Consider the following 27,102-nt stretch of genomic DNA (forward strand, 5'->3'; position numbering starts at 1 on the left):
AATGTCCCTCAGCAGGTGAATGTGTAAACTGTGGTGTGAACTACATGATAGAATACCATCCAGCAAAATAAAGGAGGGAACCATTAATGTACATTACAAGTAGATGAATCTCTTTATAACTATGCCAAATGAAAGAAGCTATATTTACACATACACACATTCACATACACCCCACATGCTGAATTATTACATTCATACAAGATTCTAGAGGATGCAAACTAATGTATAGTTACAGAAAGGATATTGGGGTTTCCTGGTGATGGGTGATATAAAAAGGGACTGGAGAAATGGATTAAAAAGGGGCGCAAGGAAATTTGTGGGGGTACTGGGTGTGTTAATTATATTCATTGTGATGGCTTCATAGCTATATACGTATGTCAAAATGTGTCTAATTTTAGACTTTAAAAAGCGCATTTTATTCTATATTAGTATTTCAGGGATCCCAAGACCACCCTGTTTGGTGGTTTACTAGGACCCGTAGCACTCAGCATATAGTCGTTCTTAGGGCTAAGACTTATTACACTGACATAGAAGGATACGCAGGTGGATCAGTAAGGGGAAACAACATCAGGTAGGGTCCAGAGGAATCCATGTGTGGGTTTTGTGTGTTCCCTCCCTCCCTCTGAGATCACACACAGCACACCACCTCTCCAGTAGTGAAAATGTAGTCACAGGCGTACAAGGATTATACCTAGGGAAACCCACTTAAGACTCCAGAGTTCAGGGTTTTTGTTCAGGGCTTGTCACATAGGCACTCCTTGCCCATCAATATTTCATATTCCTGAAAGGAAAGCAGTTGTTCAGTGCCCCAGACAGATAAAATAACCTTATAAGGGTAGGAAATGTTTCAAAAGCCGTGTTCCCGGACACTAGCCAAGGGCAAGCCTTGCAAGCAGACCTTTCTAAAGATAACAGTCTCGGGCTTGTTAACACTTTTCTGCAGTCACTTGTACCTCAGCTTGTTAAAAAAAAAAAATTGTAAAAGTTAGTGTGAGTTAGCACAAGACAGTCGCAGTTCATTTATTGAAAAAATGATAGAGACTATAAAAAATAGTAACTTTAGATTTGAGGCAGACCAATGCAGTGAGAACCTCATTACCTGGAATGCTTCATACCCTTAAATCCTCTCTTTGGAATTAGCCAGGAGTGTTGGTGGGTACCTGTAATCCTAGTTACTCAGGAGGCTGAGGCAGGAGAATCACTTGAACCCAGGAGGCAGAGGTTGCAGTGAGCTGAGATCACACCACTGCACTCCAACCCGGGCAACAGAGTGAGACTCTGACTCCAAAAAAAAAAAAAAAAAAAAAAATCCCCTTTTTGGAACAAGGTCAGATAATAATAAGTAAAACCAGGAAGCTTGGCTAATGGGAGCTTCTAATTATTTTTACTCTTTAATATTGTGACTTTCATTTCTATTGTATTTGAAAATCTTTCCCAGGTATATCATTTTTTTCCTTTCATAAAAAATTCCTTGGTTGATGATCAGTATTTAACCACTGGTTAACTGATCATGACCCAGTTCAGTTCTATAGCAAATAAAAGATAAAGCGCTGCTGTTGAAATTATAATTACCTCAACAACAAGACCACCTCATGCAGTTGTGCAGGTCATACCTCGTCCAAGGCACACCCAGCTGTGAGGGTGTGTGGAGCTTAAGTCCAGCTTGTACTTTGCCAAGCTATGGGCTGCAGCATGGGGTGTGTCTGCCCGAGAAAGGGGCGCCTTTTTCTAGTTTATGCTAAGATGCCTTTTGAGCTGTTCAGCACGAGCCCTGGAAAAAGGTGGTGGTAGCGATTTTCTCCTACAGTGCTGCCTAATGTCAGCAAGCTTTCTTGTGGGCATCTCTTTCCCCTTAAAGAAATCCAGCTAGTAACTTTCAGTTGAGCGTCATGTTTAACCAGGATTCCACTATGTGTAACAAGGACAAGCGATTCCAGCGGTCTCTAGTTTGGCCCAATTGCCCTTGAAAGGCAGGCAAATGTTTAGGGTGTGTGTTTCTTTTTATCACTCTGGAAGAAGCCAGGTTCAGGTCTGTATCTGGATCCCATTATTAATGTCCCCAGCCAACATGTATATGTATAGCAATAGAAAAGTCAGAGAAAGGACGCTCCTGTGACTTCTCTGAGTGAAGTTTTTGTTCTTCCCGAGTAATGAAGTTTCTTAAAGGGGAATTAAACTTTCTCACCTGGGAAGATAGAAGTATTGTTTAAAGATTCAACTTTGAAACAAATAGGAAAATATCTGATAGTTGCAACTTAGCTTCAAATCAGTGATGTCCAGATATTGACACCCATTTTATTTCTCCTAAACCTTGAGCCCTAGCCCAATTTATGACCGAGTAGAGATCATGGCACAGCAGCCAGCCTAACAGATGGGGGCCATACTCTAGCAGCAGAAAGATTCTGTTTTGAAACCTTCAGCTTTTGAAATCTTACACCACTACCAGCCCTACTTCTACATAGATCATATTCATTTCCTCCCTCTTTTTCCTAAGGAAACTTAAAAACATGTCTTTTCCCTTTTTATAGATGCGAACCACTCGCAAGGTCTCCGTCTGGCCTGTGGGCCTGGTTGGTGGGCGGCGCTACGAACGTCCGCTGGTGGAAAATGGCAAAGTTGTTGGCTGGTACACCGGCTGGAGAGCAGACAGGCCTTTTGCCATCGACATGGCAGGTGAGCAGTGTGGGTGATGACATTTGTTCCTGCTGGATTGTTCTTATGCTCCTGTTTATACCGATACACTGGATGAAGGAAGCTTTAAAAGACAAATTTGGATAAAACCCTACATCATATCATATTCAGGAGATGAAATATTTAAACCTTCAAAATAGGCTCTTTGGTTAGATCAAGTGGAAATTGATTTGGAGGGTGATTAGAAAATGTCCATTCTGTTCCATTTTGTCCCCTGTCTGTGCCTTTATCCCACAAGCAACTACGTGGCAGCTACTGGGTTGGCCACTGGGGATTCGGTGGTGAGAGCTAGACCTGGCTTCTGCCTTCCGGGGGTCTGTTAGCTGGAACCTTTTGGCTCCCTTCTCTGGAAGACCGATATATTAAAATATATCATGTTTATTGATAAATTTAACAATGATATAAAAATTGACAAGTCATTTTAATGCTTATTGATAAGTTTAGTGCTTTATTGATATATCTAATACTAAAATATAAACTTAGATTTCTGGTATTTCAAGAATTTATTGAGTATAACTGTCTTAAAGTTTTTATTCCCTGAACAACCAACTGAATTGAATTAGCGCTGCAGTAGGACCACACATTCTAAAATGCTACTTTATCATGAAACAACTCATTTTCTATGGGTTATAGAAAATGATGCCTGTGATAACTGTGGAAGGATGGAGTTTGAAACATGAGGCTCAGAGGCAAAAAAAAAAAAAAAAAATTTAGTGACATCTATACTCTAAAAATGAAGGCAGAAAGGCTTCAAAATTGATCTCATCAATCTTGAGCTCTGAAGCACAGCTCTGTCAGGCTGCCAGCCTGTGCTTGCCCCATCTTCTGTGCATATTTCCCAGCCGTAGTCAAGATCTCACGTTCAGAATTCTGATGGGATGGAGGCTGTCTTCTGAACTGGATTCATCACTTTTATTCTGACAATACTGTAAATCTGAGGGAGCCAGAGGACGAAGAATACCAGGAGTCATCTGAGGGGCACAGCGCTCATGGACGGCTGTGTGGTGGGTCTTGTCACGTGGCATCGTGGGAGAAGACAAATAGGAGATTTTTACTCAACATTGAACACACATCTCCAGAGCACCAGCCCTCAGCCAGGCCACGTCTCAGGCCCCTGACCTCTCCATCCCTCTCTTACTCCAGCTGTTTGGTTTGGTCTTCAGTTCTTGCAGCTCCAGAACTGAGCTTGCATGTCAGTCTAGGTCTCCACCTGGAGGCAGAAGGAGAGGCAGCAGAGCCATCTTGGATGGTCCCAAGGACTCTCGAAAGAGGCCTGCCCTCGACCTGCTCAGAGTCCATGGCCCTGAAAACATGGGGCATAGTGTATCTTTTGAAAATCAGGCTTCTTGCTGACCAGAAGTGTACCTTAGAGCAGAAAATTTAGACATTAGGGAAAGTCCTTCTGCTTCTCTGGGGGGTAGTTTTCTTGGGTAAAGTGAGGCAGTTGCCGGAGATGACCACCAGGGCCCTCCAGTGCAGCCCTCCTTTCCTGGCCTCCCAGCTTGGGACTCTCAAGTAAGAGCCCAAGCTTGGGCTTCTAAGTGAGGACTGTGACTGCTCAAGCAGCCGCAGACAGACTTTTGCTTCAGATTTTCCCAGAGCCTTGTTTCAACACAGACTTCCCAGACATACCTCCTTAACACGTGGGATGTCTGCCCATTTCCTTGCGTGGATCATGCAAGGTGAGGGCAACTTGGGTAACTCTTCCTGGATTTTAATGTAGGAACTTTATGTAGATGATCAGGTGTCAAATAGACTCGTTGAATATTTGCATTGGTTCCCCCAGAATTTGGGTCACATCAATATTTCTAAAATTAAAGATGTATGTGTTTGTGCATTAGGGCTGGCCTAGCTAGGACTGCCAAATTCTGTGGGAATCCTTTTTTCCATGACAAGACCAATGTTTGGATTTTTCTAAGCATTTCAGTATATTTTCAAAGCATATTAAAAGCATACCCATCATAATAAAATATGAATTATTTCCTTGCTCTGTATTCATTATCATTGTTTTAAAATAGGAATAAAGTGTCTCTAAGGAGACTTTTGTCACACTAAATAATTTTTTTCACTTCACACATGAACTTGCTTTGCATCTTAGCTTTCCGTAAATTATTGATATTTTTGGAAGTCTTTAAGTGTAAGTGATTTGGTTGATAGGATAATTATTCTGTTTCTGAAGCAGTTGGTTCTGATTCTAACTTGAAAATTTGTGGCTTTGTTTAGATTCCACATACAATTCATTTATTCTCTAGGAAGAGGGAAAAGACTTTTTAGGCCTTCATGTTCAATTGGTGCTTCCCACCTCATTTCCAAGTTACATGTACACACACACATACACACACACACACACACACACACACACACACACACACAAAATCTCTAGAAGGGGAGAAAAAGGTGGGGGACCCACATCCCTGCTCTGGCCAGGACAGTCTGAGGAGCTGTACTTTGAAAATGCTCTGTGATAGTCAAGTGAGAGCACCATATTGGAGCCTGGGTCTGTCTTGCATTTGCAAAGCGGATTAAGAGCCCAAATGGAACATTTGTGGGTTTGCACACATTCAGTAGAAGCCCCTCAGAGCCTGTCCTGTTTGTATCTCTGTGAGGTCGTCACATAGTCCATCACTAGAAACTCATTTGAGTATCAAACATTGAAACTGTGATGTTTCATGTCATTCTGGTAGTTCTTACACTGTCATTTTATTGCCATGTTGGACTTGCCTGATACTGAAATCTTGCTCTCAGATGACATGAAACATTGTTCTTGAAATAATCTTATGTTTACAACCATAATGGCAGAATTAAGAGTATTTCTGTTCCATTGGAGGATATTTTTTAAAATAATGATTACTACATAAAATTAATATGCCTGCCCACAAGATGGAAAGAAAACACTGGAGGCAGCCCCACTGGTGGTGTGCAGTTGGCTTCAAAGCTGACCAGTGGCCACATAGCTCTGCCAAGCCAGTGAGACCCTGGGAGGTTTCTACTGTTCTGTGCCTCAGAATTCAATTCCTACACCTCAGGAATCTGAGGATTGGCTAAAAATGAGGAAGTCCACACAAAGTTTTTAGCTCTGTTTTGAAGGGAGGCAGTTAATTTCAAGTGACAGACTCACTTCAGCCACTTCCAGGGAGGTGTCAGTAAGAAGCACTGCTTGAAAGAACTGAGCTGAAATCAGTCTTCACCCTCACCAGGAGGTGTAGATTTGTTCAAGTTGAGAACTTAAAACAGATATTTATTAGGAATTTTCAACATTGGCATGTGCCTTATTATTAATTCTAGGATGTGGCCCATGGGACACGGTGCTCCATTAATGACAGTATATGCAGTTCCCAGTTGAGTTGCTGGCACACAGTAGGTACTTTATTCTGCTAAAAACACAACTAGGTGTACTGCAGTTAGATTCTGACACCACCTGGAGTTGGTGCAGACCCCACAGGTTAGAGGGCACAGTCTCCAACAACACTGCCCTTACTTCACATACCCCTCACGCGCTGGAGAGTCCCAGGCCACCTGCACTTCTGATCAACTGACTGCACTGGATGTTTCCCACAATCTCCGCAGGTTTGCTAATTTGCTAGAATGACTCACAGAACTCAGGAGAGTACTATAATTATACAAATTATCATTGTAATCAGTGTTATAAAGAATGCAAGTCAGGACCAGCCAAATGAAGTGACACACAGGCCAGCGGGACCAGGTGGAAGGAGCAGGCTGGGAGCATACAGGTCTTCGGTGCCTTTTCCTCATACAGGTGAAGTCTAGGAAGGCTTAGTTTTCTGGTCTGGAGTCCTGTGGACCAGGGTGTGTCAAAGCCCTGGGGATGGATGTGCTCCCACAGGGAGACTCTGTGGCAGCCTCGGATTGCATCCTGGGGGCAGGCATTTAAAGTGACTGCAGGAGAGGAGCCAGGGAAAGAGACAAGGCCCAGCAAGAGGGTGTTGGGGGGACAGTGACGAGGTCACTGGAGAGAAGGGGTGGATGAATGATGAAGTCCGTTGTTGGATGTGGGAAGAGGAGGACCCTTGGTGAGTATGGGAGAAAGACAGCTGGAAGCAAAATGGTCTGAGCAAAGTTAGGTTTCTGGCCGGGCACGGTGGCTAACACCTATAATCTCAGCACTTTGGGAAGCTGAGGCAGGAGTTCAAGACCAGCCTGGCCAACATGGTGAAACCCCGTCTCTACTAAAAATACAAAAATTAGCTGGGTGTGGTGGCAAACGCCTATAATCCCAGCTACTCAGGAGGCTGAGACATGAGAATCACTTGAACCCAGGAGGTGGAGGTTGCAGTGAGCCGAGATTGCGCCTCTGCACTCCAGCCTGGGTGACACAGGGAGACTGTTTCAAAAAAAAAAAAAAGGGTTTCTAATGGAGCAGAGGGAGAGAGATTTGATCTGGGAAAGGCTTGGGGAGGTTCTATGCTGGCTGGACAGGGATTTGAAAGGATGTTGTGATGATGAGTGGCCAGGAGGTGTGGGTTAGGAAGAGGAAGGGTGCAATGGCCACTGAGGTCCCCTCCAACTCGAGGGTTGTGTGATTTTGACAAGTTCTGATTCTAAGGACTGAGGTTGTGTAAGGCGGTGCACCTGGTTATACTTGTCTTCTGTCGGCAGCCAACCCCTCCTCGCCTATGGCCCATCACCAGCTTTCCAGTTGGTGGTAGTTTCTATTCAATGGAGGCTTAAAAGGCCCTGACTTTTGTGGCGAGTGGGTGGAGAGTGGGGGTGGAGAGCATGACTAGGAGGCAGGGGGGCCAGGAGACAACTCTTTCAAGAAATGCGGCAGCAAATGAGTAGGAAAGAGAGATGGTGGCAGTTTCAAGGGGTAGAACAGCTTTTTCTTCTTTCTTTAATGATGGAGAGGGAGAAATTGAAGTTTTAAGAAGTGATAAGTGTTGAAAGTCCCAAAGGAGAGGAAATGAGGGGAGATCAACACCTTAGATGAACAGGTTCACCTAGATAGAGTCACCTCTGACTCCCAGAAAAAGGGTGAGATAAGAAAGGAAGCCAAGGGCCAGGAAGGTGGAGGGGCCAGTTGTTGGAATTGACCATCCGCCAAATGTTAATAGAGGGAGAAGTGACATTTGGCTGAATTCCACACACACTGAACGTAGCAGCCGCTCGCCTCAAGGAGTTTTGTGTCTAGCAGAGAGAGAATGGCTACAAGAGCATGGCAGATATATCGTTGGGTCGAAAATGAGTACAAGTGGAATGTTTGGGGGTTACATTTAAAGAGAAAACCACAGCCACTGGGGGAGTTTCAGGAAAGGTCTTGGGAAGAGGTGGTATCTGAGAGGCACCTTCAGTGCTAGGCCCAGGCCAGGGCAGGGAGGGATTATGGGCAGGGTGTGTTTTTGGAACAAGTTATCCCAGGGTATGTGTAGCTCTTGGGAAGGGCAAGCTGGGGTCAGATGGTGAGGACTGAGTGCTAAGATGAGAAATTTTTCTTCATTTCTGTGGACACTGGAGAGTCTTGACATTTTTCAAGTAGGGGACTGATGTGATTAGAAATACAGTTTGAGAACCACATGTTGGCAGGTGCGGGATGAATGGGGGAGGAGGGCTGGGCCTGGAGGCTCAGGCAGCCATCTGGGTAATGAGCCCACAGGGGGCTGGGAGGTGAGAGGAGGGTCTTAAATACCACAGTTATTAGGGACTTAGAAAATTTTAGCAGCCTTTTCAGATTATACTCATAAATCAGCAGACACTTAGATCTTTTTAACACCTTTTTCTGTTGTATGGTATGGTGATAAATGATGTATTAAATTTAAGTTTGGTTAATTTTAATTGGTGTAGTTTGTATTATCCTTTGAGTCATAATTTATGTGCAGAAAATACAGTGATGTTGGGTAATTAAAACATTCTTTTAACCAGAACACCTATTTTGTGTAAAATAGGAGTCCACATATTAGGGAAAAAAAACACACACATCACCTGACTGAAGTTTTCAAGCTCAGGATTCACTGTGGGTGTGTCGTCCCGGTGGAGGGTGTCGAGGCTGGAAGTGAGGAAGACAGTGGTCACGCCTGCCTGGGCCTCCTGTCTCTATACCTGCCCTCTCCCGTGTCCACTCCACCTCGAAGCAGGAGGAATCTTTCAGGAATGCAAACCGGATTCTTGGCAGTCCCTTGCTCACAGCTCTTCAGGGGCTACTCATGCTCTTGGAATAAACAATTCCTTGTCACTGGCACCTGCCAGGCCCTGCCCGGCCCACCCCTGCCCACCTTACTATTCTTGTTCCCCTCTACTCAATCTTTGCGGGCAGAGATCACTTCCTCCAGCACATTCTACCCTTCCCTTTGGGGCCTGTACTGATGCCCCTGCCTGGAAATGCCCCTTCCTCATTCAGCCCTACTCATCCTTCAAATCTCAGCTTAAAGGCTGCCTTCTTGGGGAAGGTTTTGCTGACGCTTCAATTAAGATAGCTCCTCCCGCGTTGTAACGTGCTGTTCTCTCAGCCTGCCATACCTCTGCACCTTGCCGCAGTGGTTGTACATCTCTCATTATAATTGTTGAGACTCCACCACCCCGACTCCCAGAATGCATCCTTCCTGTAGGCAGAAGCCGGACTATCCTGCCCTCCACTCCTTGCCCAATCCCAGCACCAGGTTTCCCATAGCCCCAGCCTGTGAGTGGGGCTGAGTGACTGCACTATCCCAGAGCAGCTTTCCCTGCTACAAGTTTACCAGGCAAACCTTTAAAAAATTATAAATGATGACCGTGAAACTGGAGGGGGCTGAGGGATCACTCTGGGCAGGTTGCTGAAGCCTGCTTTCTGTGGGCTCTCTGCAGGGACATGGGAATGACAGCTATTCCAGGTCTCCTTCATCTCAAGTGTTTGTCAACAAGGAATTTTGCCTGGATTAATTTATTTGGCAGACTTTATCTCAGTAGATAATGCTGTGATCAGCTTCAGCCCAGCCTGGATCAGATGATCATCAAAGCCAAATGAGCAGTCAAAATTAATGACATTTTACTTTGCTTCATGAATATAAATACTGCAAGAAAATGGAGGGAATTGTCTTCCTGCCACTTTGGAGTCATTCGCGATTTAAGTGTGCTGTTTTCCACACGTGAATGTTTTCTATGAGAACTATAAAGTTACTGAGTGTTCTCAGTAGAGTGACTTGATGTGTCATGTGGTACCTTTTAGTGCAGGATCTAGGGACCAGCTTGGGACTTTGTCCTTGGATTGATACAGTGTGATTGTCACCAGGAGAGGACTGCAGCTGCCAGGGGGTGGTAATTCTGTCCCAACAACTTATAGAACCACAGGGTCAGGTGGCAGAGTGTTGGGGCAATAGGCAGCCTGCTGCTCAGTTTTTAATCTATTTCTAGAACATGGTGCAATTTAGAGACTTGCAGGGATTTGATGCCCACGGTACTGTCTGGTCCTGTCTGCATGTGCTGTGGCCAGGGCTGTGCTGGGTAGAGGTGGGCGTGTGGGGCAAGGAGCACCTGTGCATCTGTGTGCTCATACTCAGGGTGCTTGCTCTGGAGCAGCTGGCCGTGGAGTCAGGTGGGGTGGACGTGGAGAGGGAGGGCTCTGCAGAGGCCTTTCAAGGCTGAAGGGGAAGTGGGGAGAGGGGTTTCCAGGCCTCTGTCCACCTCAATTCTAGCAGCACTGCGTTTACATATTGGAGATCCCCTCAAGATTTCAATGGAATAAAACATTCATTCCAGGACTAAAAATTTTGAAAACCTGAAGTTTTCCTTTCTATCAGGATGTCCAGCAGACTCAATAATTATATATTATTTGCTGAGCATTTACCAAGCATCAGGCATTCGGAAGCATTCTGTGTTCTTTCTTCATGAATCCTCACTCAGCTGTGCAAGCAATATGCTAGTTTTATTATCCCCACTTACATATAAGGAGCCCGAGGCCTAGGTATGCTAAGTGAGTTGTCTGGGATTCAGAGTCAGGTCAGTGTGTCTACAGAGATGGTCTCCAGCTCACCTACCTACAGCCAAGTCACTGAGTTCTTGGTCTCTGAGCCTGCAGAACAGTTTCTTGGTTTCTTCATCTGCAGAACAGGGAAAATGAAATTTTTCACAAAATCAGACATCACGTGCGAAGCAGCCAGGAGTAGAACATTGTAGACACTTGGTGAATGTCACTCTTAACCAAGAAACAACACTGTGCCTTTGGGTTCAGCTGGCTCACACATTTATTTTGATGAATTAGGTCAATGTTTTGTTTGATTATCACAGTGGTTAGGTCCATGCAGGTAGCTGCAGGGTGGAAGAATCACTCATCCTCCAGTCCTGCTCTGACACATACAGGCTGTGCAGCCTGAAGATCTAGGGGAATATCTGTTTCTTCCTAATACCTGTAGATGAGGGATCATAGCACCAGCTTTCTGGGTTGTGTTGAGGTTGACGTAAAATGAATACATACAGAAGTTCCTGCTGTTCTGTGTATATTTGAATCTGCACCCACATGTAGCTATGCGAGATCACTCTTAACGGTAGTACTTAAGAACATTGGAACTCCGCTGTGGGCTCATGATGAACTTCATTTCTCTTCTGGCTGGTGGACCTGTGCTCATTATCATTCGATGAATTGGCTCAGCATGCAGGATGGCATGCTGAGATAAACGCTAGCCCTTACTTTAGATTAAATACCCCCAAAAGAGAGTGATCAACAGGAGAAAATCAAAGCCAAAAAAGATCATTAAAGAGTTGTTTAGGAGCAGATATGTGTTCGTTGTTAAAACTTCCCAGCTGAAAAACTAAACAAACAGCACTTGAGCTTTCAGAAGAAAATGCCATTTGTAACGTTGAGATTTGCAAGGCGTTTGGTGCCATGTGAGTGCCGCTTGTCCCTGTAGGTGAGTCTATGTAGACCACGAGACAAGTATTCAATATGCAAATTCCTGATGGCACCTGGGGAAGGATTTAAAAGAATGATTCTCATGCTTTCTAATCAAGTCACAAGGGGGCAAATGTCCTTTTTCACCACCTCGGCTTTCCTAAGAGTCCCTAGGAGAGCATCTGTAGCTAATATTTTCATCTAGAATCTATTAAAGAGGTATTATTTATTTTACCCATGTAAATAATTCGGATTAAGGGTTGTTGCCCTGCACTGCTAACGTGGGGGCCGGGGTGCAGACCACTTCTCTCTTTGGCATGCAGGTTGTTTGCTGTGACTACTACACATTTTTCTGCACTGGCTTCAGAAGTTAAGGCTTGCAGGCATTCTTCCTGGGCTCCCTGAGCAGCTGTAATCACCCTGACCCCAAACACTCTGCACATCAGTTCACCTCAATTTTAAATCCCTCAGGCCAACCGCCGTGGTCAGTCGGCATTGCCCCAAGCTGATGGGCCTGATTAAACCAAAAGTGGCACACACTGCCCTCCAGCCTAGGATATGGAATGTCACTTTCCTTCTCACGTTTGCCTAGATAATTTCTAGTTACTCTTCCAGACTCATTGATGAGGCAGGAATCGCTTTTTCTGGGAAGTTTTTCCTGATTTTCCATCACACGTGGATGCCCCTTTCTACATTTTCCCCTAGAATCCTTGGCTTATGCATTTATGAATATTTCTACAAGGTGGCGCTCATGTCAGTGTCCTCCCTGCCCCTGGCCGCCTTGCTAACCCGGGAGTACACTAGGAGGGCGCTCGGGTCTCCCTGCATCTCCAGGCCGGGCACAGTCCCTGATGGTAATAGCTTGAACAAATGTTTGCTGAATTCATGAATTTTAACATGTTTTCCTTTTCTAGTGTAAGGATTATCAAAATTAAGACTTAAACCTTGTCGCTTCTGGGACAACATTGCCATTATTTAATGGTGGAGGTATAAAAGGGGATGCCGAGTTGTACTCCAGAGCTCTCTGAGGAGGGTCTAATTCAGCGGGTCTCCCCATGGCTTCGCATCAAAATGGCAAGGGGCTTTGAAAAAACACCCACACCTGAGCTCCACCTAGGAGCAGAGAGACCATATAGTCTCTGAGGGTGAGGCCTGGTATTTGTGTGGTTGCGGGTCTTTTTTTTTTTTTTGAGTCTTGAGGTGATTCTGAAGTGCACCCAGGAGTAAGAGCGGCGGGCGAACGTGATCAGAAGCGACTATTTCTTCCTGTGGCTCGTTATCGTCCCTCAGTGGTCACAGTCCTTTCCCAGGCCACCCCCTGCGTCCATCTCAGATGGGATAACCTCATGACAGAGTTTGGGAATGCTCAATAGAGTCACTTCCATAGAAAATACTTCTTCCATTGCTCAAGCAAGAAGAGAATTTGAGCATAGGACAGGAATCTTTTAATCATAATAACTGAAAAACACCAGCAACAATATAAAAAGATTGCCTGTATTCATTGGGAATGCAAGTTTAATCTGTGTTTTTATTGTGGTGAAATATACATAACATAAAATTTACCATTTTAACCATTTTGAAGTGGACAGTTCAGTGGTATTCAATTCATTCACATTGTTATGCAACCATAACCACTGTCCAACTGCACACCTTTTCCATCATTGAACCAAAATTCTATGCTCACTAAACAATAACACCTGATTTGCCCCTCCCCTTAGCTCCTGGTTACCACAATTCTACTCTGTCTCAATGAATTAGACTATTCTAGGTACCTCATATAAGTGGAATCATATTTGTTCCCCCCCTTTTTTTTTTTTGCTTATTGAGCAAAATATCTTTAAGGTTCATTCATATTATGTTTCAGAATTTCATTCCTTTTTAAGGCTACTAATACTCCATTGCTCCATTGTTACGTATAGACCACATTTCATTTATCCATTCATACAGCCATGGACGTTTGGGTTGTTTCCACCTTTTGGCTGCTGTGAATAATGTTGCTGTAAACATTGGTGCACAGATATCTGTTCGAGCCCTGCTTTAGATTCTTTTGGGTGTCCAAAGTAGAACTGTTGGATCACAGGTAATTTTTTGTTTAAATTTTTTGAAGAATCACCATACTATTTTCTACAGCAGCTGCATCATTTTACACTCTCTGCGGCAATGCAGGAGGGTTCCAAATTCTCCAGATCCTCACTAATACTTACTTGCTTCTGTTGTGTTGTATTAGTTTTTTTAATAATAGCCACCCTAATGGGGATGAAGTGGTATCTCATTCTGGTTTCGATTTGCACTTCATGTGCTTCTTGGCCATTCATACATCTTTCTTAGAGAAATGTCTGTTCAAGTCCTTTATACACTTCTATAAAATGTTTATGTATTTATTTGGCTTCACCAACAGAAATGGATTTTCTCACAGTTCTGGGGGCTGGAGGTCCAAGGTCAAGGTGTCAGCATGTGGGTTCCCTTGAGGCCTCTCCTTGCTCGCAGATGGCCTCGCCTCTGCGGCATGCATTCTCCGCTGTCTCCTCTTTGTATATCAGTCATCTTGGACTTTGCCCATTTTTGAATTGAGTTGTTTGGTTTATTGTTGCTGAGCTGTAGAAATTCTTTATATTTTGGGTATTAATCCTTTATCAGATATGCTATTTACAAATATTTTTCCCATTCTGTGGGTTACCTTTTCCACTCTGTTGATACTGTCCTTTAATGCACTAATGCTTTAGTTTTGGAAGAAGTCTAGTTTATCTATTTGACTTATTTACTTTTATTTTTTGTTTTTTGAGGTGTAGTCTCGCTGTGTCCCCCAGGCTGGAGTGCAGTGGCATGATCTCGGCTCACTGCAAGCTCCACCTCCCAGGTTCACGCCATTCTCCTGCCTCAGCCTCCTGAGTAGCTGGGACTACAGGCACCGCCACCATGCCTGGCTAATTTTTCGTATTTTTAGTAGAGACGGGGTTTCACCATGTTAGCCAGTATGGTCTCGATCTCCTGACCTCGTGATCTGCCCACCTCAGCCTCCGAAAGTGCTGGGATTACAGGTGTGAGCCACCACACCTGGCCCACCTATTTGATCTTTTGTCGTCTGTGCTTTTGATGTCATATCTAAGAAGTCACTGCTGAATCCAATCTCATGAAGCTTTCCTCGTTGTCTTCTAAGAGTTTTATAGTTTGAGTTCTTAAGCTGTAGTCTGCTGTTAGAGAAAGAATAACAAACCTTCATTTATCCAGAATGGTTGAGGGATGGGGGCAGAGTATGGTCTTTTTTATAATTAACTGTAATAAGTTTTACCATTTCTACATTCCTCCATCCATTAAAAAGACCAAGATTAGAAAGTAGGAAAATATCTAAAACCATGCTGGAAAACAGAAAAGGACATGTACAATGAAGCTTCTGGGAGAAATGTGAGGCTAAGTTTGGATGGACCGACAGACAGAGGAGGGGGATCATATGAGAAGTAAGAGGATGGTGTCCTCATGGGAGCCCCTGGACACCCCTATTCTCAGAGTGCAGAGATGCAGTGGTCTGAAGGGGGCCATGCCTCAGACACATGCCATCAAGCCCCTACACAGCTTCCTCGCTTGGCAGAGAATGCCCCCACATCAGGTGGGGGCTGTGTAGTAGGCTCCTGTTCTGCCTGACTTCTGGGCAGTTTCCTCCCATTAACATGGAGGGAAAAGCTCTATCACAGCCCACTGGGGAAGCCCCCTCTAAAGCGTTGAGTTTCCCTGAGTAACTTCCTGGCTTTTCTGTGGAAACTGCTCAAAGTGGCCACAGGTGTGCCTAAAATAAAGCCTCTCACAATTGCTGACAAAGACCAATACAAGCCATCAATGCTGTTCAGCCTTGAATTCTGTTTGCAAATATGAGTAGATAATTTAAAAAAGTAAACCAAGACACAGGAGTTCCCACTGAAAGAGTATAGGAATCAAGAGAGAGCTTTTAAAAATTCTAGAGTTCATTCTCAGATTTTAAAATATGTGGCATCATAAAATAAGAGCCAGCAGCTATGAGGAAAGAGTCATTGGAGAGCAAGGATTTCTATAAATAAAAGGCATGACTGCTGGAATAACCTCATGTGAGAGGGTGACAGCATCGAGGCTGTGTGTGTCAGTGATACTGTTGGGGTTGCAATGCAGAGAAGTGGATCCCAAAGCCCTCCTCCAGAAATTCTTCCAAAATAGAAGCAAAAGTACAAAGAAATAGAAATGTCAGTGGAAGGAGACTTATAAATCCAGCATGCTCAGTAAGAGTTTCAGAATTAGAAAATAAATATATATGAAATATCAAGAAAGAAACAGGGCTGGTTGTGGTGGCTCACATCTGTAATCCCAGCACATTGGAAGGCCAAGGCAGGAGAATCGTTTGAGGCCAGGAGTTTGAGACCACCAGCCTGGCCAACATGGTAAAACCCCATCTCTACTAAAAATATAAAAATTGGCTGGGCATGGTGGCACATGCCTGCGATCCCAGTTACTCGGGAGGCTGAGGCAGGAGGATTGTTGGAACCCGGGAGGCAGAGGTTACAGTGAGCTGAGATCATCCCACTGCACTCCAGCCTGGGTGACAGAGCAAGATTCTGTTTAAAAAAAAAAAAATTTAGCCAGCTGTGGTGGTGCACACTGTAGTCCTAGCTACTTGGGAGGCTAAGCCAGAAGGATCACTTGAGCCCAGGGGATTCGAGGCTACAGTCGTGCCACTGCACTCCAGTCTGGGTGACAGAGTGAGACCCTGTCTCTAAAAATCAGAAAGAAACAGGATACAAGCTCCTGTAATACTTGAGTTTTGAGAGTGGTTCTATTGCCAGGTTTGAATTTGGGCTCTGCTACTTCCTCAGAGTGAGCTTTTAGGCAAGTTACTTACTTAGCCTTCCTGTGCCTCCGTTTCTTCATTTGTAAATTATGGTAGTAATAGTATCTACCTAGTGGGGTCACTGTGAGGATTAAGCAGGTTAATACAGACAGAGCACCTAGAACAAGGCCTGGTTCACTGTGAATGTTTCCTAAAACGTAGCTGCTGTTAAGCCAACCATCACTGCCACCACTACTCTTAATTCTTAGAATGTGCAGGTATGCAGCTACCCCGTGAAAGCTTCACAGTTGGTCCAGTTTACCACTCCAGTCTCTCTCTCTACCTCCTCTGCCACATTGCTGCCTCCACCCCCACCCCCACCCCCACGCCCCATCATCTCTTACCTGGACCAGCAGTAACCTCCTAACTAGCTCCACAGCTTCATTTCTTATCCCCAATAGTATGCTCCCTGACCCGTTAGGCTCCAGCTTAAAACATTTCTGCAGCTTCCCTTGCACTTCATTTCTCCATGGCCTCCCAGGCCCTGCATGGTTGGGCATCCCCACCCCCGAGCCTCGCTCAAGTCATTTCCCTTGTGTTCTCTGTGCACTCAGCTTCAGGGGCTTGCTGTCCCACCTCACAATCCCGCCATCACGTGTACTTGTCTCTGCCTGGAAGGCTCTTTCCGCGACCCACCTGCCTCTCCCACTCCATCCTTCAGATTCCAGCTTAATCATCCTTGGTCCACCCTGGAGGGTCAGATTTCTTCACATAGCACTTGCACCCGTCCTTCATAGCACTCACCACTGAGTGTGCACCTGCACCATTAGCCAACATTCCACCTCCCTGACAAGACTGCACGTGGGCTACAATGACTCTAAGATGCAGATCATGACTGATTTTGCTTACCACCTTCTCCCCAGTCCCTGGCAGTTTGCCTGGTATGTATGTTTTTGTTGAGTGAATGAACGAATGAATGTATCCCAAGTTTAGAACAACTGTGCCAGGATTTAATAATAAACAAAACAATCCCAAGAGTATTTAGAGGGGGTCAGGGGGAAAACTGCTTCTCTGTGAAGGAGGGAAAAATCAGACTAGCATCAGGTTTTTTTCGATAACACTGAATGATGCAGAATAATGGAGAAAGGTGTTTAGAGTTCTGAAGAAAAGAAATGGATCCTAGGATTTTGTACCCCGTGAAATCATTATGTCTATGTGAGGGCAAAAGAGACATTTCAAATATTTTTCTCAAAAAAACAAACAACAACAAAAAAAACAAAGTCACTTAAGGAAAGCACTTTAGCCAAAGTGAATGTGAATTAGAATAAGAAACTAAAAAACAGGAAGATTGCTGTACCAGATAAAGTAGTAAGCAACAAAAGTGGCAATTTTTATGATTAAAAGTGGATAGTAACTAACATGATTGTGAAGTTTAAAGCTATTTGTTGGAATCTGGAAATAGGAGAAGCAAAGTGAAAATGAAGTTTTCAAATAAAAACGTTGGTATGTTTCAATGCCTGCTGGTGAGGGAGAGGATAGGAAATGGGAGAATAGGTGCCCACTAGCAGATGTAGTCTCATTCAAAAAGGTAGGGGGGAGGGGGGCAGAGAGAGGCTTTAATTCATGATGATAAGAGAAAAATCAGTTCCTTAAAAGCTCCTTAAGAGGGAGCCAAGATGGCTGAATAGGAAAAGCTCCGGTCTACAGCTCCCAGGGTGAGCGACACAGAAGACAGGTGATTTCTGCATTTCCATCTGAGGTACCAGGTTCATCTCACTAGGGAGTGCCAGACAGTGGGCACAGGACAGTGGGTGCAGCACACCATGCGCAAGCCGAAGCAAGGCGAGGCATTGCCTCACTCGGGAAGTGCAAGCGGTCAGGGAGTTCCCTTTCCTAGTCAAAGAAAGGGGTGACAGATGGCACCTGGAAAATCAGGTCACTCCCACCCTAATACTGCACTTTTCCAACGGGCTAAAAAAATGGTACACCAGGAGATTATATCCCCCACCTGGCTCGGAGGGTCCTATGCCCACGGAGTCTCGCTGATTGCTAGCACAGCAGTCTTAGATCAAACTGCAAGGCGGCAGCAAGGCTGGGGGAGGGGCGTCTGCCATTGCCCAGGCTTCCTTAGGTAAACAAAGGAGCCAGGAAGCTCAAACGGGGTGGAGCCCACCACAGCTCAAAGAGGCCTGCCTGCCTCTGTAGGCTCCACCTCTGGGGGCAGGGCACAGACAAACAAAAAGACAGCAGTAACCTCTGCAGACTTAAATGTCCCTGTCTGACAGCTTTGAAGAGAGTAGTGGTTCTCCCAGCATGCATCTGGAGATCTGAGAATGGGCAGACTACCTCCTAAAGTGGGTCCCTGACCCCCTGAGCAGCCTAACTGGGAGGCACTCCCAAGTAGGGGCAGACTGACACCTCACTTGGCCGGGTACTCCTCTGAGACAAAACTTCCAGAGGAATGATCAGGCAGCAGCATTTGCGGTTCATGAAAATCCACTGTTCTGCAGCCTCTGCTGCTGATACCCAGGCAAACAGGGTCTGGAGTGGACCTCTAGCAAACTCCAACAGACCTGCAGCTGAGGGTCCTGTCTGGTAGAAGGAAAACTAACAAACAGAAAGGACATCCACACCAAAAACCCATCTGTACATCACCATCATCAAAGACCAAAAGTAGATAAAACCACAAGACGAGGAAAAAACAAAGCAGAAAAACTGGAAAGTCTAAAAAGCAGAGCACCTTTCCTCCTCCAAAGGAACACAGTTCCTGACCAGCAACGGAACAAAGCTGGATGGAGAATGACTTTGATGAGTTGAGAGAAGAAGGCTTCAGATGATCAAACTACTCTGAGCTACAGGAGGAAATTCAAACCAAAGGCAAAGAAGTTAAAAACTTTGAAAAAAATTTAGATGAATGTATAACTAGAATAACCAATACAGAGAAGTGCTTAAAGCAGCTGATGGAGCTGAAAGCCAAGGCTTGAGAACTATGTGAGGAATGCAGAAGCCTCAGGAGCCGATGCGATCAACTGGAAGAAAGGGTATCAGTGATGGAGGATGAAATGAAATGAAGCGAGAAGGGAAGTTTAGAGAAAAAAGAATAAAAAGAAGTGAACAAAGCCTCCAAGAAATATGGGACTATGTGAAAAGACCAAATCTACGTCTGATTGGTGCACCTGAAAGTGACAGGGAGAATGGAACCAAGTTGGAAAACACTCTGCAGGATATTATCCAGGAGAACTTCCCCAATCTAGCAAAGCAGGCCAACATTCAGATTCAGGAAATACAGAGAACGCCACAAAGATACTCCTCGAGAAGAGCAACTCCAAGACACATAATTGTCAGATTCACCAAACTTGAAATGAAGGAAAAAATGTTAAGAGCAGCCAGAGAGAAAGGTCGGGTTACCCACAAAGGGAAGCCCATCAGACTAACAGCTAATCTCTCAGCAGAAACTCTACAAGCCAGAAGAGAGTGGGGGCCAATATTCAACATTCTTAAAGAAAAGAATTTTCAACCCAGAATTTCATATCCAGCCAAACTAAGCTTCACAGGTGAAGGAGAAATAAAATACTTCACAGACAAGCAAATGCTGAGAGATTTTGTCACCACCAGGCCTGCCCTAAAAGAGCTCCTGAAGGAAGCACTAAACATGGAAAGGAACAACCGGTACCAGCCACTGCAAAATCATGCCAAATTGTAAAGACCATTGAGGCTAGGAAGAAACTGCATCAACGAACGAGCAAAATAACCAGCTAACATCATAATGATAGGATCAAATTCACACATAACCATATTAACTTTAAATGTAAATGTGGACTAAATGCTCCAATTAAAAGACACAGACTGGCAAATTGGATAAAGAGTCAAGACCCATCAGTGTGCTGTATTCAGGAAACCCATCTCACCTGCAGACACACACATAGCCTCAAAATAAAAGGATGGAGGAAGATCCATCAAGCAAATGGAAAACAAAAAGGCAGGGGTTGCAATCCTGGTCTCTGATAAAACAGACTTTAAACAAACAAAGATCAAAAGAGACAAAGAAGGCCATTACATAATGGTAAAGGGATCAATTCAACAAGAAGAGCTAACTATCCTAAATATATATGCACCCAATACAGGAGCACCCACATTCATAAAGCAAGTCCTGAGTGACCTACAAAGAGAGTTACACTCTCACACAATAATAATGGGAGACTTTAACACCCCACTGTCAACATTACACAGATCAACGAGACAGAAAGTTAACAAGAATACCCAGGAGTTGAACTCAGCTCTGCACCAAGTGGACCTAATAGACATCTACAGAACTCTGCACCCCAAATCAACAGAATATACATTTTTTTCAGCACCACACCACACCTATTCCAAAATTGACCACATAGTTGGAAGTAAAGCTCTCCTCAGCAAATGTAAAAGAACAGAAATTATAACAAACTGTCTCTCAGACCACAGTGCAATCAAACTAGAGCTCAGGATTAAGAAACTCACTCAAAACCGCTCAACTACATGGAAACTGAACAACCTGCTCCTGAATGACTACTGGGTACATAATGAAATGAAGGCAGAAATAAAGATGTTCTTTGAAACCAATGAGAACAAAGACACAACATACCAGAATCTCTGGGATACATTCAAAGCAGTGTGTAGAGGGAAAATTATAGCACTAAATGCCCACAAGAGAAAGCAGGAAAGATCCAAAATTGACACCCTAACATCACAATTAAAAGAACTAGAAAAGCAAGAGCAAACACATTCAAAAGTTAGCAGAAGGCAAGAAATAACTAAAATCAGAGCAGAACTGAAGGACATAGAGACAAAAAAAACCTTTCAAAAATTAATGAATCCAGGAGCTGGTTTTTTGAGAAGATCAACAAAATTGATAGACCGCTAGCAAGACTAATAAGAAAAGAGAGAAGAATCAAATAGACGTAATAAAAAATGATAAAGGGGATATCACCACTGATCCCATAGAAATACAAACTACCATTAGAGAATACTACAAACACCTCTATGCAAATAAACTAGAAAATCTAGAAGAAATGGATAAATTTCTCGACACATACACCCTCCCAAGACTAAACCAGGAAGAACTTGAATCTCCGAATAGACCAATAACAGGCTCTGAAATTGTGGCAATAATCAATAGCTTACCAACCAAAAAGAGCCCAGGACCAGATGGATTCACAGCCGAATTCTACCAGAGGTACAAGGAGGAACTGGTACCATTCCTTCTGAAACTATTCCAATCAATAGAAAAACAGAGAATCTTCCCTAACTCATTTCATGAGGCCAGCATCATCCTGATACCAAAGCCGGACAGAGACACAACCAAAAAAGAGAATTTTAGACCAATATCCTTGATGAACATTGATGCAAAAATCCTCAATAAAATACTGGCAAACCGAATCCAGCAGCACATCAAAAAGCTTATCCACCATGATCAAGTGGGCTTCATCCCTGGGATGCAAGGCTGGTTCAACATACACAAATCAATAAATGTAATCCAGCATATAAACAGAACTAAAGACAAAAACCACATGATTATCTCAATAGATGCAGAAAAGGCCTTTGACAAAATTCAACAACCCTTCATGCTAAAAACTCTCAATAAATTGCAATCAGGCAGGAGAAGGAAATAAAGGGTATTCAATTAGGAAAAGAGGAAGTCAAATTGTCCCTGTTTGCAGATGACATGATTGTATATCTAGAAAACCCCATTGTCTCAGCCCAAAATCTCCTTAAGCTGATTAGCAACTTCAGCAAAGTCTCAGGATACAAAATTAATGTACAAAAATCACAAGCATTCTTGTACACCAATAACAGACAAACAGAGAGCCAAATCATGAGTGAACTCCCATTCACAATTGCTTCAAAGAGAATAAAATACCTAGGAATCCAACTTACAAGGGATGTGAAGGACCTCTTCAAGGAGAACTACAAACCACTGCTCAATGAAATCAAAGAGGATACAAACAAATGGAAGAACATTCCATGCTCATGGGTTGGAAGAATCAATATCGTGAAAATGGCCATACTGCCCAAGGTAATTTATAGATTCAATGCCATCCCCATCAAGCTACCAATGACTTTCTTCACAGAATTGGAAAAAACTACTTTAAAGTTCATATGGAACCAAAAAAGAGCCCGCATCGCCAAGTCAATCCTAAGCCAAAAGAACAAGGCTGGAGGCATCACGCTACCTGACTTTAAACTATACTACAAGGCTACAGTAACCAAAACAGCATGGTACTGGTACCACAACAGAGACATAGATCAATGGAACAGAACAGAGCCCTCAGAAATGATGCCGCATAGCTACAACTATCTGATCTTTGACAAACCTGACAAAAACAAGAAATGGGGAAAGGATTCCCTATTTAATAAATGGTGCTGGGAAAACTGGCTAGCCATATGTAGAAAGCTGCAACTGGATCCCTTCCTTACACCTTATACAAAAATTAATTCAAGATAGATTAAAGACTTATATGTTAGACCTAAAACCATTAAAATCCTACAAGAAAACCTAGGCAATACCATTCAAGACATAGGCGTGGGCAAGGACTTCATGTCTAAAACACCAAAAGCAATGGCAACAAAAGCCAAAATCGACAAATGGGATCTCATTAAACTAAAGAGCTTCTGCACAGCAAAAGAAACTATCATCAGAGTGAACAGGCAACCTACAGAATGGGAGAAAATTTTCACAACCTACTCATCTGACAAAGGGCTAATATCCAGAATCTACAATGAACTCAAACAAATTTACAAGAAAAAAACAAACAACCCCATCAAAAAGTGGGCAGAGGACATGAACAGACACTTCTCAAAAGAAGACATTTATGCAGCCAAAAAACACATGAAGAAATGCTCATCATCACTGGCCATCAGAGAAATGCAAATCAAAACCACAGTGAGATACCATCTTACACCAGTTAGAATGGCCATCATTAAAAAATCAGGAAACAACAGGTGCTGGAGAGGATGTGGAGAAATAGGAACACTTTTACACTGTTGGTGGGACTGTAAACTAGTTCAACCATTGTGGAAGTCAGTGTGGCGATTCCTCAGGGATCTCGAACTAGAAATACCATTTGACCCAGCCATCCCATTACTGGGTATATACCCAAAGGACTATAAATCATGCTGCTATAAAGACACATGCACACGTATGTTTATTGCGGCACTATTCACAATAGCAAAGAGTTGGAACCAACCCAAATGTCCAACAACGATAGACTGGATTAAGAAAATGTGGCACATATACACCATGGAATACTATGCAGCCATAAAAAATGATGAGTTCGTGTCCTTTGTAGGGACATGGATGAAACTGGAAAACATCATTCTCAGTAAACTATCGCAAGGACAAAAAACCAAACACCGCATGTTCTCACTCATAGGTGGGAATTGAACAATGAGAACTCATGGACACAGGAAGGGGAACATCACACTCCGGGGACTGTTGTGGGGTGGGGGGAGGGGGGAGGGACAGCATTAGGAGATACACCTAATGCTAAAGGACGAGTTAATGGGTGCAGGAAATCAACATGGCACATGGATACATATGTAACAAACCTGCACATTGTCACATTGTGCACATGTACCCTAAAACCCTAAAGTATAATAAAAAAAGAAAAAAAAAAAAAAAAATTGGTTCCCAGAGTTATGAATATGCTAAAACCCCCTTAATCATACCATATGAAAGGACAAGTTTTAATATATGTGAATTATGTCCCAGTAAGGAGGGGTGGTGGGCAGGAAAGATGGAAACACACAACATTCCAAAAGGCAGTGTATGCGTTGCTAGGAAGAGGTATGAAAGGAGAGTTGGCCAGCTCAGAATTAGAGGAGGTCCCACACATATCTTTCTCCAGCAAGTTCCATGACTGCACTGTGTGTATATACTTTTTAATTTGAAAGTTGAAATCTTTTTCTTATTGTTTAAAGTGGGGGGAAAGAGAGGCTTTTGAAATTACCTGATAGGTATTGGTAACACTAAACGTGTGTCAAGAGCCCAATACTCTAGGACAACTACCCAGAATTATTATTACAGAGAAAAAGCTGTTAGTATCTTTCTTGTGGCCAAACTATAAAAGTCTTGTTGCCAAAAGTCATCGTTTGGAAACCGGAACTAGTTCTTATTTGTAACAGCCTTGCTGAGCTTAGATGATGTATAGTTGGAGAAGAGAGAATGTGGCAGTGGGATGAGCCTATGGAGGTGAGGCTAAATTGATACTTACACAACAGAAGGAACTGAGAAGCACTATTGATACTGTTAGCTGTGGCTGAAGGGAGAAGAGGAGGCTTGCTGTACTTCTTCCTTTCCAATATTTCTGCCTTTTTTGCGGGGGTGGGAGCCTTATTTAAATGGCCAGGATCTCCAGGACTTTGTTGAATAAAAGTCAAGAGCAGCCATCCTTGCCTCATTCCAATCTTCAGGGATTTAACAGTCTTTCACCATTAAGTATAATGTTGGCATTAGGTATTTTTGTAGATGCCCTTAATAAGTTGAGAAAGTTCACTTCTAGTCTTAGTTTGCTGAGAGGCTTTTATTTCTTCTTTCATTATGACTAGATGTTAGATTTTGTCAAAGCATTTTCTCCAGCTATTGTGATAGTCAGATTTTTTTTTTTTTTTAGTCTGCTAATATGGTGAATTACATTGATTGATTTTGAAATTTTAAACAAACATTGCAATCTGGAGATAATCCTCAACTGGTCATGATTTATTGTCTTTTTATTGTTGAATTTGATTTGCTAAAATTTTGAGAATTTTTCTGGGATCATGAGGGTTATTAGCCTGTAGTTTTCTTGTAATGTTTTTGTCTGGTTTTGGTATCAGGGCAATGCTGGTCTGACAGAATAACTTGAGAAAGATTTCCTCCTTTTCTAGAAAAATTCATGTAGAATTGCTATCATTTCTTCCTTAAATGCTTGGTAGAACTTACCAGTGAAGCTCTCTGGTCCTGGAGAGTTGTGTGTGGGGGGGAAGATTTTAATTATAAACTTAATTTGTTTGATACAGGGCTATTTCACATTATCTATTTCTTCGTGAGTGAGCGTCATAGCTTGTCTTTCAAGGAACTTTTCTATTTTGATCTAAGTTGTCAAATTTACTACCATAAAAAGTTGCTTATAATAGTCCCATATTATCATTTTAAGGTTTGTAGAACCTATCTCTTTCATTTCTGAGGCTGGTAATTTATATCTTTGCTTCTTCCTGATAAGCATGGGTAGAGTTTATCAATTTTATTAACTGTTTTTTCCTAAATGACTAGGTTTTTATTTCACTTATCTTCTCAATTGTTTTCTATTTCTACTTTAGTCATTTCTGCTCTTATATCTATTAGTATAGTCCTTTTCTCCATTTACTTTGGGCTTCATTTGCTTTCTTTTTCTAGTTTATAAAGGTAGGCGCTAGTTCAACCGTTGTGGAAGTCAGTGTGGCGATTCCTCAGGGATCTAGAACTAGAAATACCATTTGACCCAGCCATCCCATTACTGGGTATATACCCAAAGGACTATAAATCATGCTGCTATAAAGACACATGCACACGTATGTTTATTGCGACACTATTCACAACAGCAAAGACTTGGAACCAACCCAAATGTCCAACAATGATAGACTGGATTAAGAAAATGTGGTACATATACACCATGGAATACTATGCAGCCATAAAAAATGATGAGTTCATGTCCTTTGTAGGGACATGGATGAAACTGGAAACCATCATTCTCAGTAAACTATCGCAAGGACAAAAAACCAAACACCGCATGTTCTCACTCATAGGTGGGAATTGAACAATGAGAACTCATGGACACAGGAAGGGGAACATCACACTCCGGGGACTGTTGTGGGTTGAGGGAGGGGGGAGGGACAGCATTAGGAGATATACCTAATGCTAAATGACGAGTTAATGGGTGCAGCAAAACAACATGGCACATGGATACATATGTAACAAACCTGCGCATTGTGCACATGTACCCTAAAACCTAAAGTATAATAATAAAATAAAATAAAATATAATAAAAAAAATAAAGGTAGGCACTTAGGTTATTGAATTCAGACCTTTCTTATCCAGTAAGTGCTTAATGTTTTCTAAAAACGAATTTCCCATCTAAGCACTCCTTTAGATGTATCCTACACATTTTGATATGTCTTATTTTCATTTTCATTCAGTTAACCACTTTATCATTTCCCTTTTGATTTCTTCTTTGGTTTGTATTTTGCTTAGAATTATATTTAGTTTCCAAATATTTGGGATATTTTCCAGATATCTTTGTATTACTTATATCTATTTTAATTCCACTGTAGTCAGAAAACATATTTTATACAATTTAAATTATTTTAAATATATTGAGACTGGTTTATGGCCCAGACTATGGTCTGACGATCATGATAATGTTCCATGTGTACTTTAAAAGACTGTATTCTGCTGTCATTGGGTGGAGTGTTCTATAAATGTCATTTAGGTGTAGTTGAGAGTGTTATTTAAGTCTTACATATCTTTCCTGAGTTTTCAAGTTTGTAAATTTTTCAGTCGTCATTTCTTCAAATTTTTTCCCTGTCTCCCTCATTCATTCACCTTTCACTCTGTTCCTGTTACTGTACAGTGTGTGTGTGTTGGTCTTGCCTTTTCTGTTTCATTTTGGTAGTTTCTATCATTATGTGTTCGAGTTAACTTTTATGCTGCAGTGTCTCCTCTGCTGCTAATCCCATCCAATGTATTTTTCATCACAGACATTGTATTTTTCATCACTGAGGTGACTTGGGCATCAGGCATTTTGAATTTTATGTTGCT

At 42.8% G+C, this 27,102-nt stretch overlaps 1 protein-coding gene across 1 annotated transcript in view; it reads left to right on the forward strand.

The window, feature by feature from the left end:
- Window positions 1-27,102, forward strand: part of B3GAT2 (beta-1,3-glucuronyltransferase 2) — an 80,557-nt gene that overhangs the window by 48,657 nt on the left and 4,798 nt on the right. Inside the window, exon 2 of the mRNA XM_032153879.2 lies at window positions 2,529-2,673. Within this exon, the coding sequence (XP_032009770.1) occupies window positions 2,529-2,673 (145 nt within the window). The remainder of the gene's footprint in view (window positions 1-2,528; window positions 2,674-27,102) is intronic.

Source organism: Hylobates moloch, unplaced genomic scaffold (assembly GCF_009828535.3).
Source record: "Hylobates moloch isolate HMO894 unplaced genomic scaffold, HMol_V3 SCAFFOLD_2, whole genome shotgun sequence".
NCBI lineage: Eukaryota > Metazoa > Chordata > Mammalia > Primates > Hylobatidae > Hylobates > Hylobates moloch.